Source organism: Prosopis cineraria, unplaced genomic scaffold (assembly GCF_029017545.1).
Source record: "Prosopis cineraria cultivar Desert tree isolate PC_DT_omini unplaced genomic scaffold, ASM2901754v1 PC2, whole genome shotgun sequence".
NCBI classification, from domain to species: domain Eukaryota; kingdom Viridiplantae; phylum Streptophyta; class Magnoliopsida; order Fabales; family Fabaceae; genus Prosopis; species Prosopis cineraria.
Window position 1 is genome coordinate 3559785 of NW_026555333.1, and position 14361 is coordinate 3574145.

Consider the following 14361-nt stretch of genomic DNA (forward strand, 5'->3'; position numbering starts at 1 on the left):
CTTTTAAAAGTTTGAGGTAATTAAGAAAAATTTAGTTTATAATTTTATGTATTATTTAATTATATGTTAGAAAAGAAGGATTTAAAACTCATCAATATTTGTAAATTTACACTCGATGCAAATTTTGGCAATTTTTGAGACATGTGCAAATTCATGATAGTGATATAATGAAAAATGATTTGCACTTATATGTATGCATAGTGAGAGAAAAAGGAAATTGGGAATGGAGATACGTGTGTTATATGACTACGTCTTTGATAGTGGAGCATGTCATGATGAAAATGATTTGCATACTGGTAATGAATGTGAATATTCATATTATGTGTTGATTTTTGTGCATGGCATGATCATTATGGTGAGAGTTCACTTAGAGAGAGAAGTAGTATTACAACCACATGGTAATGGCAACTTATGTTGGAATTGAAAGTTAGTCGGTTGTTAAATGTTAGAATCAAGAGGTAGTCATTATCTTATAGTTTACTAAGGACTGTCCCACTTATCCTTCTAAAGACTCGAACCTAACTAGTCTTCACCAGTTCATAAAGAGCTAGATTAAGGGTACATCACCTCATGATTGTTAATATTAGAAGAAAACCATGGATCACAAATAAATCTGTAGCATTGGCTAGGTAATTCCTCATAAGTAGAAGGCTTGATTAATCTAAGTTATAGACATAGCCACTAAATAGCCACCGTTTTCATGTTAGAGGTATCAAAAAGGTATGAGGTTGGCATTGATCATGCACTTCATATTGCCAGCCACATAGTTGTTGTTATTATGATTCGGTGTGATTTGAAAAGGACACATGGTTGTTAGTATTGTGACCTCGTAGGTGCATTGTGGTTTATGCATATTATAAGAATATTATATGTTTGTGCCTAATTACATGATTGTTAGTATTATAGTCGTGGTAACCTTTGAAATTATATTCATACAATGTGAAAGTTATTATTGCCATTTGCATCTATAATTAATTGGTATGAAATTGTATAAATTAGATTGACCTTAGTTATTTGCGGTTATACTCACCCCTCATTCTTCAATATTATGGGGCCTAATTCATCAGATTAGGATAAAAAAATGACCAGAGGCTCAAGATTAAAAAAAATCCTATTTGTAGGTCTCATAGTTATATTATGTGTATTTTCATTGATAATTTGCCAACTAAGATGACATGCGAGTATTTTGACTACTTGCACTAATAGTGATTGATTTTAATGGGTATTTTTAGGCATTGGGTTGTTAGTAATACAGTTTAAATATTTGTGAGCTTCAAGATCTACCTTAAAAGAAAAGTATGTTAAGTTTCTTCAACATCTACAACTATTGACGAATACAAGGGGGTAAGGGGGTACTTCCCCCAACAATTTCACAACTCTATGTATTTTTTATTTTGTTTGTAAAAAATGAGAAATTTAGTTTTTGCCCCTCATTTTTTTATGACTTTAAATATTTACCCCTATATAAGTGATCCTATATTTGCCACTGTCTGCAACTATGGAAGTTTCAAGTAGTAATTGTGGTTTACTTGTTTAAGCTACTTTACCCATGTTATTCAGAAAGGTGGAAGAAAATAAGGCTTTAAGAACCCAACTTCACAGCAAGAATCTAGTATGGATGCTCTTCACATTAGGTTGCTAAATACTTATACTGTGACAATCTCGTGAGTGTGATATTGAATGAAGGGCTTTGGTTTGGTATAATAGGGAATATAATTGTTTAACAATTAGAAGCCAAGTTGATGAAGAGGAGAGGTTCATGAAGTGTTATATATGTATATATGTAGAGCAGATGATTGTGTTTGAAAAATATTATTTTTGTCTTACAAGTGTAGGATGGTTTGTGCATAACTCGTATTGGTCTAGTCGATGAATTAGTTGTGTTTTGTTGTGGTTAATATTTGAACAAAATTGTTGTTCCCTCCTTCTCATGCTCTGTTGCCAAGTTGAACACCTAAAGTTAAAGAAGTGTTAACTTGAGAGGGAGTGTTGGAATATTAGAGTGTGATTAGTGTTTAATTACCTAGTTAGTTGGTAGCCCTAAATCTATATAAAAGGGACACATCATTATGTTGAATTGGGGAAATTCATTATTGTAAATCCTTCACAGTTAGTAGGGCATGCAACGAGTAGAATGGGCTAGCCGAAAGGGCAACCAACAGCCCATCTCATTTTGTTTATTAACAAGCTGGGCTAGCTTGTAAATAGGTTTGGCTAGCCCATACAAGTATGGGCAGGTTGAGCCAACCCGTTTTGTGAGTACTCTTTCAAACAAGAAAATTAATGAGGAAAGAAACAAAAGCAAAACATCAATAGATGCTCATATTTTAAACAAAACATTTAAAAGGTGTGAACTTTAAAGTAGAGAATCAATAAATTAAAGGCATCGTGATTCACAGGCAAAAAAAATTAGAGCATTTCAAGAATCAAAATAGACAGCCATTCATAAAATAAACAACCCAGATAAAGAGTCTAAAAACTAAACAAGAGTATGTATTGTGCATAATGTAAATAGAGACATAGAGTGCCAGAATGTGCTTTGTTTTTTAAATTTCAACTCAAAAAATCAGTCAACTTCCTTAGTGGATGGTGTAATAAATTTTAGATCCGGCGACCAAGAAGGTAAGGACGACATGATGATGGACACGGACCAGGTGACATGATGCAGCAGGACGAGGGAGAGGGAGACACCAAGACAGATGCCGTGATTTCTAGATTAGTTGGATGCTGAAGACACCATGAGTTGATGTGACGTGAGCTCGAGATAAGAGAACTGGTAGGCAGGAGAGAAGAGGGAGAGTAGATAGGAAACTCAAAGAGATAGAGACTACAGAGAAGAGTGAAAGTAAGAGTGGAGCCAAAATAAGAGTAAGGGAGGCAACCAAGTGCAATGTGAGTGACGATTTAGATCAGTGAATGTTTAAAGATAAGCGAGGCTACAAGAGTGATGCTTGCAATGTGAGGGTTTCTCACTCTTCCTTTTGGCTTTTTTAGTGTGGATACTGGACAGGAGAAAAATGCATCATTCTACAACTTTCTATTTTTTATTTTTCTAATGTTAACATATATAATAGGCTGGGATGGGCAACCAGAAGGGTAACCTGTAACCCGTCCCCGCCCGTTTATAGCAAATACAAGTTGGTCTATAATTTTAACCATCCCATTTTTTCTTTTAATGGGTGGGTTTTAGCTCACCCGTTTTGATGAGGTGTGGGTGGGTTTGGCAGGTTACGAATTGTCCACTCATCTCTAATAGTTAGTCTTCATGGTTTAAGGTTTCTATATCACCCTTGGATTAAGGGATGAGTGTTGTAAATCCTTCAACTAGAGGATCATAATGTTGTAACTCTAAGTAATCATCATTTCTATGAATGTTCATTTTCTTCTTTCTGCTCAATTCATAGTAGTCTTAATGAATATTATATAATTCGTCGAATTCGTGATGATTTCAATGTGCCTGGAGAATAAAAGAAGCTTGGTCATGCAAGCCCATACTAGTTGTAAATAAGCACTTTAAATTATCCTGGTTACATGGACTTCGGGCAACAACTCCAATTTTTTTAATGATGACCTTGAGGTCGATAAGGTTTGGACTTAAAGCATGCAGTGAAAAAAGAAAAAAAATGGAAAGTAAAGAAGTAACACCATATAAGCTCTCGTAGAAATGATGATCAAGTAGCTTGAACTATTTTAACGATATAAGCAAGTTCAAATACAAAAACAACTACAAAAATAAACAGCACAATACTTTGAAGTAAAAAGGTTGGATTGAGAACAGTTCATGCTGCCATATAGCAGGAACTAGGGAGAAAATAAGTTATTTATTTAGATGCATGTTTCTATGAAAAGAAATGCAATCCATATTACAAACATAGTCAAATTAATTTATTCAAACCTACATGAAATTCTTGTAAATAAACAGATTTTTTGTTATAAGTAATAGGATTTTTCTTGTTTTTTTTTATATGTGAACACTCTATTGTTAATTTTTTCTATTAACTTGTAAATTTTTTCAAGTATAAGTGTAAATCAGTATGAGTTCTTGTAAATAAACAAAATTTTTGTTATAAATAATTGAAATTTTTTGTTATTTACATATCTTTGGTTGTTAATTTTATTTGATTAGCCTGTAAAATTTCTCAAATTCAAATATAAATTCACAAGAATTGTTGTGAATATAAATAGATTTTTTGTTACTGCAAGTAGTTTGACTTTTCTAATTGTTTATGGAAATTTTATTGCTCGTTTCTTTTGAGCACACATAATCTTACTTATTAAGATAGCTTGGTCTTTTCATATATAAAGGGAGTATTTAACATATTTTAAAATAATTTCTCAATCGTCTTTTACTTGTTTACTCTTTTCTTACATTCACTTGTTCACTTGGTGCATGTTTGGATAATATGTTTAATCAATTTTAAATGTTAAAATTATGGTTTTGTGAAAATATATCAAACACTCCTATTACATGTTATAATCAATTATGTACCTAAAACTATGCTTTTTTAAAATCTCCGAACACTCTAATTCATGTCAAAATTAATTATAAATCCAAAAACATGATTTATAAAATAATTTATATGATTTTTGAATAAATTTTTAGCAAAGTAAAATTGAAAATATAAATTAAAAAACAAGTAATAATAACTTATGAAATAACTTGATTTTTTGGTCATAATCGATTTTGACAAATATGAGAGTATTTGAATATTTTTTTAAAAATTATGATTTTAGCATATATAACAGACGTTTGGGTATTTTTAAAAAATATAATTTTAGATTTATAATTAATTTTAACATGTAACGGGAATGTTTAAATATATTTTCATAAAATTATGATTTTACTTGATTTTCAATTATACTTTTCAATTTTTAATTATGATTAAAATCAATCTTATTAATCAAATTTATAAATTAATTATATATCTCATATCATAATAAATTCTATTCAAAATCAACCATATTAATTAAATTTTTCATAATCAATTTTATTAAAATCCAAACACACTCTTGGTTTCATCCTCTCCATATACTATTGATTTATGTGAGTGTTTTTATTTCCCCCCAGGCGTTCATTCAATCATTCCTGTCATAATTGTAATGCCATGTATGCGTGCGTGCGTTGGCCAGAAGAAGGAAACGAAGGAGAATGGCTTTCCTTAAAAAAAGGGCATCGTTAACTTTTTTTTTTTAATGTTAAGTTTATCATATTTATTTAATCTTTTTGAAAACAATATCTAATTATTTTTTAGAAAGCATATTTTAAAAGTTACTTGGGATATATTCTCAAAATAATTTTAAAAATTTTGAGATATATGAATTATGAACATATCATAAGGTTTGAAAAATAATTAAACAATAAATCATTTTTATAAACAAGATATACAATAGATGTCATAAAATTATTAAACAATAAAACGGCTATTTTTTTTATAATTGTAACTAAACACAATATAATTGGCGCTTTTCCAATAAAATGGAGAATAACCTCAACAGGCTAAAAGGTTGAAATAAATTTAAACAAGGAGTATGAGATTTGGAAATTTAAAATAAGGACCAAAATTATTTCAGTAAATTGGCATAAAAATTCAATACTCTCATTGCATATTTGCAGCTATTAAAATAATATTTTACAAGTAAAATTCGGTAGTTTGTTAGAGAAAAATTGGTCTAACATATCATAACTTCTAATGATTTGCTACTCTGGTGCATTTATTTATAACTTTCCGAATATGAATTTGCAAGTAGATTTCATTAATTCGTGGAGGGAAGTGATTTTCAAGTAATAACATATTTGGTAAGTATTTCTTTTAATAAATTGGCAAATCTCACTTCCAAATTCTTGTTTTCAAGGTTACAAATCATAAGAGGAGAATGACATACTTTTAAACCAACTCACTTGAAATTTGATTTAATTCCTATTTAAGTTCAATTCAATCTTTTGATCCTTTAATATTATTCTAATTTAATAAAATCTCCATAGAAGCAATGTTTTTTTTTTTAAATATAAGTGTTTGAGCTGAATATAAAACGTTGTTCAAATAAGTCACAAGACTAGTTGAGCTGAGTAACTTTGTAATTTTCTACACTTCAATAAAATTTATATACTTGTTCTATTAAAGTCTTCTATCTTTTTATATCCGAGCAAATTATAGTAAGAAAACTTTTTATTATTTATTGAAACTCAACATCTCTGACATACTTGGTATTTATTGTTTAAACCCAAACAATAAGATTTTTAAACTGTTTAAAAATTATTGATTGAAAAAAAGGGAAACGCAAAAATGACGTGTACAGTCCACCCCATCTATATGTAATAGGAAAAAAATCCCACCAGTTTCTTTCTTCTGGCCCAAGAAAAAAAAAAAAATCCCACCCATTTCTACTTAGTCAAGGCATCGACAATTTACAGCTTATTCGAATGAAATGATAAGGAGCAGACGGAATTTAAAATTTTAAGAAAAATTAAAGAGAGAATTATATCCAACCCTTTCTAAAAAAATTAATTACGATTAATAATAAGTTTTATAAAAAATAAATTATATTTTTATTTTAATAACAATTTATTTTATATTAAACTTTATCTGTTATTAATTTATTTGAGAAGGAGGTGAATGTGAATTTTTTAAAATTTAAAAGCCAGGGATGGTCCAGGCTGAGCAGGCTTGGTCATGGCCAAGAAGGTTTGAATAGATTGGATTTAGGGGGGATTTTGGGAGGCCCAGAGATGATGAAATGATCAAATAAATAAATAAATAAATAGAAATAAAGCTGATTTATTAGAAGAGGTTCTTCTTCATACGTTTTCTTCTCATTCTCAGTATCCGGAAACTAACAGAATTAAGCTTCTCTCGCATTCTCTTTCATTGTCGCCTGCCTCACATCGCAGAACTACTGCCTACACAACAAAACCCTATTCCCCTATTTACTCTCTAACCCCATTTTGGATTTTCGCTCTATTCCTTCCGCCCACTCCCCAACTCTTCCTTTTTTTCTGAAACCGCATTATTCTGCACGCTCATTTAGACGATTGCCTTTCCGTATCATCTTCAATCACTGCGTCTAGGGTTAGTTTCCGTCTTCTTCATAATCCTATCTGCTTCTTTTTATTTCCTAATTTCCCCCTATTTTATTCTTCTCTGCCCTGTAACCCTAGTTCCCTGGTCTTGCAAGTTTTACATTATTGCCACGTTCAAATCTTTGGGGGGATATTTTATCCGTGTTTGACCGTGAATATAGCTTCTAGGGATTTTTCTTTCCAGGCTGAACAGTTTGATGTTCTTGCTGTATTGGCAATTTTAGACTTTTTTTCATTGTGGCCGTAGTTGTGCTATTGTGTTTCCCTCACGAGATGAAGTCCTTTTGAATTTCTTTTAGTGATCGGCAAATCCATCTTTCTCTGAAGATGGAGGCGTAGAGAGTTCTTCTTCACAACATTGGCTTGAATTTCAAGGCAGTGAATTCTCGTGTTTTATCAACCGTGACAAGACATGTTTTGTTTGATTGAGGAATAGACTACGGAATATCTCATTGTAGTTTTTTGAGGGACTCATTAAATTCATTTACATACCCGTATTTTTTTTTTCCTGAGAAGTTATAGACTTAAATATGTCATAATTTGGTGGAGTAACCGGTTGTTTGGGTGGGAAGGAAAGTGCCGTTAAAGCTTTTTTCGCATTGAAGGCGAATAAATCTTCGTGTGCTATTCGGGTTTGGGCTTCTCTAGATATCGGCTGCTTTTTATCAGCTACGGGAGGATACAGTCTTGCTGGTATATCTATTTTTTCTTGAAGCATTCGGGATCAGGCAGGTTATCCTCGATTGACATATGGGATATGAAGTGTTATAAATTGGAACCATCAGTTTAGTATAGAAGCACAATAGTTCTGTACAAGAGTTGGAGGCCGTGAAGATAGCGCACAAGCTTTTTGAGATAATTCTGATAATGTTCAGTGTTCGTTATGGAAAGAAGTGAACCTGCGTTAGTGCCAGAATGGTTGAGAAGCGCTGGAAGTGTTGCTGGGGCTGGCAGTTCAGCCCACCATTTGTCTTCTGCGTCTACAAATACAGGTCTTTTTTTAAAATATTATTAAGAATCATTAATTTACATCCTAACTTTAGGCTAGTATTTTATTGATTTTTATTGCATTCAAATATAGAGAAATATAGATTTTAGGGATTCATTATGAGTTATCTATGTTGCTGCTGCTGCTGCTTGTGCTAAAAATAATGATGATAGTGATATAATCATGTCTTTATTGTTATGTAGATGCTTCCTCTGTCGTCCATCAGCCTAGAAATAGACCATCTAAGAGCAATAGTGATTTTGATAGCCCTCGCTCTTTGTTTTTTGAACGCACATCATCATCAAATTCTCGGAGGGGTTCCATGAATGGTTCTGCAAAGCATGCCTATAGTAGTTTTAGTAGGAATCACCATGACAAGGACCGTGATAGAGAGAAAGAGAGGTCAAGTTTCGGGGAGCCCTGGGATCGTGACTCTTCCAATCCATTGTCCAACATCTTTTCTGGGAGGGCTGAGAGGGATACATTGCGGCATTCTCATTCATTGGTTCCTAGGAAACAAAGCGAGCTTTTGTCTAGGAGAGTTGCAGTGGATGCAAAATCCATTGGCAATGGCAACCAGCACCATGGCAATGGCATACTTTCTGGGGGTGGTATTGGCAGTAGCATTCAGAAAGCTGTGTTTGATAAGGATTTTCCATCCCTTGGAACTGAAGAGAAGCAGGGAGCTGCTGAAATAGGGAGGGTTTCATCTCCTACTTTAGGCATTACTGCTTGCCAGAGTCTGCCTGTTGGTAGCTCAGCTTTGATTGGCGGAGAGGGGTGGACATCTGCACTTGCTGAAGTACCTATAATAATTGGAAGCAGTAATATTGGATCTCTAACAGCACAACAAACTGGTGCCTCAAATTCTGTGTCTGCTGCTCCGAGTGCAACAGCTGGTCTTAATATGGCTGAAGCATTGGCACAGACTCCATCCCGTACTCGTTCCACTCCCCAGGTAGTTGAAACAACAGCCTGCACTACTATATTTTCCTTCCTCTTTCTTATAATTATTACTCCCTATGGTCCAATATATAAGTGTTTTCTCCTAGCTAATCTTAGTCTAAAATATAAGCGTCTTTGTATTTGTAATTTCCCCCCTCATTTTACCTCTTGTATTTGTTAACCTAGATCCATGTCACTCATCATAAATTGAAACTAAGAGTAAAAGGGAAAACGACATATATTTTCATAAAAATTAGGATTTTGTTAGTTTGCATATTATTGTTAATAGGTGCTTATATTTTGGACTGGAGGGAGTATGATTTTATTTTTATATGTGACATTTAATGCGGCCTTACTCAACTATAGGTGTTAGTGAAAGCCCAAAGGCTTGAGGAACTGGCAATCAAACAGTCGAGACAGCTAATTCCAATGACACCTTCATTGCCTAAAGCTTCGGTATGCCATATTTCTTCTGAAATATTTCTGGCTTTCTTCTGTTTTTTTTTTATCCGTTCATTTGATGTTTCCTATAAACTTAATGCATTATTGTGGTAGTACTTTAAATTCGCTAGTTTTTATATATTTAATCTTCATATTTTTGGTGGAGGGAGAGAGGTACCCCAGGATTTTGATTTAGTTATACTTACTGGTATTCTTGCTTCATGAGAAGGTAGTTGTAAAGCAGTGCTTTGTTATGAACTAATTTGTTTTCGCTCTTATTTGGCACTGTTTGGGTAATTTTGAAATTATTGCCACCTGATGTTCTATGATAGTGTCTGCTTCATTATTTTTTCTCATTATCAGCTTTTTTTGGGTTGAGTATTATTAGTTTTTATTCTTAACCTTCCATGTGAAGAAATCATACACCAAAACTTTGCTACTTTAATTTAATTGGTTCCTATATGATATTGTATATCAAAGGATACTGTGGTAAATCCGTAAATATGGGAATTACAAGTTGTTTATTAGTTATTAATTTATTATTATTTCTTCTGTTCTCTCTTGATGAAAGGCACTCGCATAATTTCTACAGTGAATAAATAAAAGTATTTTTAATTCCTATTCTTGTTGCCTCATTCAAGTTTAATCCTCTCCCCGGTTTTTAGAATGTTACTGGGGCAGCAGGCTACTACTCACTAGCATTATCTGATGGTTTTTGTTGTCCTGGTTAACAGTCAGGATCAGTTTGATCCCTCCTGGTACATGCTTTTAGCTTTCTTATATTTTTGTTGCTTTTAATTTTAATAAATTATGACTTTGATGACTGTCATAAAATAAAATTATTACCGAATGAAATAAAATTTTATTTTTTCCCCCAGATGATGGGCATTATGCAATTATCACCATCTTGAACTTATTTACTAGGTATCGGAATTGTTGGTTATGGATAGAGCACAATTGTGTGATATATGTAGCTGACCTCACTTAATTTGATTGTGTTAATTTACTGGGAATTTGTCAAGGGGCTGTGGAGGCCAGTTTTTTCACCCAAAAAAAAAGGATACCATCACACCTCTATTAGATGAGAGATATTTCTAAACATGGATACGTGCTTTGTTTTTGAAATAAGTTACAATTTCAGTTTAATGAAAATTTGGTCTCATGTAAAATTGGACAATGTGTTTAAAGTTTTGTTTACGCATTGTTTGTTGTCATTTATGTTTCTGTCTTGCATTTGATTTCTCTTAATCCTTAGTGATATTTATGATTGTGTTATTGGTCAGGCTCTTAATTCTTCCGAGAAATTGAAGCCCAAAACATCAGCTAGAAATGCTGAAATGAATGTACCTGCCAAGAGTGGGCCACAGCATCTCTCATTACACATCGCTAATCAATCTCTTCGTAGTGTAAATGTTAAATCTGATACTCCAAAGACTTCTGGAAAGTTTACTGATCTCAAATCGGTGGTGTGGGAAAATGGTGTTTCCCCTACCTCCAAGGATGTTTCAAACCAAACAAATTATTCTAACAGCAAGCCCGGAAATCAACTTACTGTTACTTCAGCAGGTTCTTCTGGACTGTCAAGGAACCCCAGCAATGTAAAATCTCCAACAGAGCGGAAGCCAGCTTCAATGGACCTAAAATTAGGTTCTACTATGGAAAAGAAACCTTCGTTGTCTCAAGCGCAGAGCAGGAATGATTTCTTCAATCTTATCAAGAAGAAAACACTGGTGAACTCTTCATCAGTTCTTCCTGATTCTGACACCTTGGTTACTTCTACCATCATGGAAAAACCTGATGCAATAACTAGGGAAGTAGTTAGTCCTCCTGCTAACCCTGAAGCTCTTGGAAATGGTGCTGATGTCAGCAATGGTGATGTCTGTGAAGATGAACGCCTTCCCAATAGTAAAAAGAATGATACAGTTTCCAGTTTGACAATATATCCTGATGAGGAAGAAGCTGCTTTTCTTCGTTCTCTTGGTTGGGAAGAGAATTCTGGTGAGGATGAAGGCCTCACAGAAGAGGAGATCAATGCCTTCTATCAGGAGGTGAACATCTCATGCCCTACTTTAATCTAATCACCTTATAAAGTTCATCATAAATAGGAATAGCTGAGCTTTTAATATGCTTTTAGACAATGACATTATTTATGGAGCAAGGATTTAGCTTGTTGAGTCTCATAGCTAAGTTACTTGGCCAACCAAATTGTAGGATTAGCTTTATGATTGAACCAAATTACATATTTAGGGCATTTACAATGATTGATTTGATCAATGTTTTGGTTGTCAATTTACATTGTAGAATTTTTTAATGATGATCAATTTGGATTGGTTTGCTCATTCTTTGTTGACTCGTATTTGCCAGTGCATGAAATTGGGTCCTGCCACATTCAAGCTGAGAGGCATTCAGCCAAATCTCTCCAAGTTGTTGGATTCTTATGCAACCAACTTGCATGGAGCTTCTGCTGAATTGAGCACTTCTGACTCCGGATCCCAAGCTTGATATAATGTTTGATTTGGGATATATTGAAGTTTCCATTTTTGGTGGCGGGTGGAAAGTTCTGTTCTTTTTGTTTTGAAAGAAGGCTGATGATTGGGCAAAGAGGAGGATGGGTTTCTACTAGAGCCCTGCATTTTGCAAATATTACAATAAGTTACAGGTGCCTTTATCCTGCTTGCTTAACGGGATATTTTTAGCTTCCTTTTTTGGTTTAAAGTTATAGGTTTGGTTGGCTAGGGTGTAGGATAGGGCTATTTTGTTTGCAAGGTGCGGGGAAATTGCATCTTTTAGGGTATTTTGGTCCTTTTCCTTCAAGAGGGTTTGATTCTATGAGATAAAGTTCGAGTTTTTGGCTAGTTTTACGGGGGAAATTTGAAATTGAAGCTACTTTTGAAGTTTATATCATGTTGATATTGGTCATGTTGATTTTTTGGGGGGCTTAATCCCTCTTCATTTTGTGTGGTTCTCAACTCACCGTATTGTCGTACAGTCATTCAAAAGTCACAAAATAAATTAGAGATGGATTAGAATTAGACTCATCAAATTTTTTTTTGGGGTGTCAAATTATCATCTCCTCTTTCCCGTGTTTAGGAAGCAAGTGTAAGTTTTTTGGCATCGTTGAACATGCCTTTATTATTGTAACTGGGAAGATGAAGCTACACAAAAAAAAAAAAAAATTGCGATCGTATGACATGTAGCACTTGGCCTCGGCGTTATATTTGTTTCTTTTCATTGTTCTGGTTTGAATAAAGGCCACCTTTGATAAGTATGAATCTAAATTCATGGAAGGGAGATGAATTTCAATTTTGCTCGAGTTTGGTGGATGGAGGATGGTTCTTTGAAGGAATGTGTTCTTCAACACGTTATAAGGAAAATTTGAGGCTTTTTGTGAGCTGTATTATGATCAAACTACTTGACACCTAATTGACTTTTTTTTTTTTTCTATCTGCACCACAGTGACATTTTATTTGGTCACAGTAAGTAAACTCTAGACAACTTGGCTAAAAAATTCAGCTGATAAAAATTTGACTAATAATGTTTGAAGATGCAAGTTTGAATCTTATTGCCAACAAAAAGGACTCCTCTCCTTCCTCCGTCCTTCGCCCTTTCTAGGGTGAGCTCTTTTTCTCCTTACAGGAGAGTTTCTGTACTGTTGTTTGGATGGTTCTCTCAGCTGTGGCTAGGGTTTGGTGATGGCGGCAAAGGTCTTTAGTGGGTCCTCTCTAATTGTCAGAGTAAGAGCGGATAGATCTTCAATAAAGGAAAAATAGGGGATCAATGGTGGTTTTGGCCAAAAGAGAATCGAAATGTTGCGGCAATGATGAAGCAAGGAGCTAGGAAGCGAGATCCTATTCTGCAAGAAGGTCCTATGATTTTTTTTTTTTGAAGGCTTGGTGGCTTGTGGCTAGGGATGGGGGCTTTTTGGATCAACTTTTCTTCTTTTAGTCGCCCCCTTTTGCTTTGTTTAGACTTTTGTTGTTTGTTTTATTTCTGTCTTGTGTTCTCTGTGTCTTTTTGTTTTTATTTCTGCCTTTCCGTGTGGACTATTTTTGTCTATGGTTTTGACGAGCTTGTCTCTACTATGAACATCTTATTCTGGAAGTTATTTATGACTTTCAAGTCTCCATTACCTCAATTTTTGAGGTTTATTTGAGTTGCAATTTGTTGCCAGCATTGGTGTAGAAGGTGGGCTCGATTGAGTATGTCCTCAGGCAACCACCCTCTGTCTGCCATCTTACGATCATATTAGGTAAGAGCTTGGTCTACACTCCTCAAATCTGCAAGGTTTTGGCTTCAACTGTTTGTTTGGTCATTTTTAGGTGATGTGTTGCTTTGGTGTTCTTTGTTCATCTTGTCCTAGTTTGATTTTCTTTTTCTTGGCCTTGGTGGTTGTGTCTTGTTTTTATCTTTCGAAATCATACTTCAAGTAAAAAAAAAAAAAAAAAATCTTAGTGCTATCAGATAATTTGAGTGTATTTTTAAGGGCAAATCACATAAAAAAACCCCTTCATCTTGCTAAGTAATTTAAAGTTGTTTGATTTTTTTGCACAATAAATATTCTTAATTGGTCTTTAGATGTGATTTAAAATACAAAAATTAGTAACTGAGGAACATCACAAGGCACAAGGGTGGGTGTTCTTCTGCATGTCTCGTATAATACGAAACAAGAAACCCATTAAGAGTTTAATTTCTGGAATTGTATAAAAAAAAAACATCACTTGAAAAAAAAAAAAAACAACCCCTTAAAAGCCAGATTCTTTGATAAGTTAGTGCCTGTTTAGATTTACGTTCAAGATCAATTGATTATACGAAATCTATGTTTTGGCAAAAATTACTCAAGTACTTGTACATATTAAAATCAATTATATATTAAAAATTATGTTTTTAAAAAATATTCAAACGCTTATTA

General features: G+C 33.7%; 1 protein-coding gene across 1 annotated transcript; it reads left to right on the plus strand.

Annotated features, from left to right (window-relative positions):
* The first annotated feature begins 6808 nt into the window (after positions 1-6808).
* LOC129303287 (uncharacterized) lies at positions 6809-12495 on the plus strand. The gene is made up of 5 exons (XM_054942505.1): positions 6809-8070; positions 8270-9024; positions 9378-9467; positions 10736-11500; positions 11817-12495. The coding sequence occupies exons 1-5, from the start codon at positions 7962-7964 to the stop codon at positions 11952-11954; spliced, it is 1857 nt and encodes a 618-aa protein (XP_054798480.1). The 5' UTR covers positions 6809-7961; the 3' UTR covers positions 11955-12495.
* The last annotated feature ends 1866 nt before the right edge of the window (positions 12496-14361 follow it).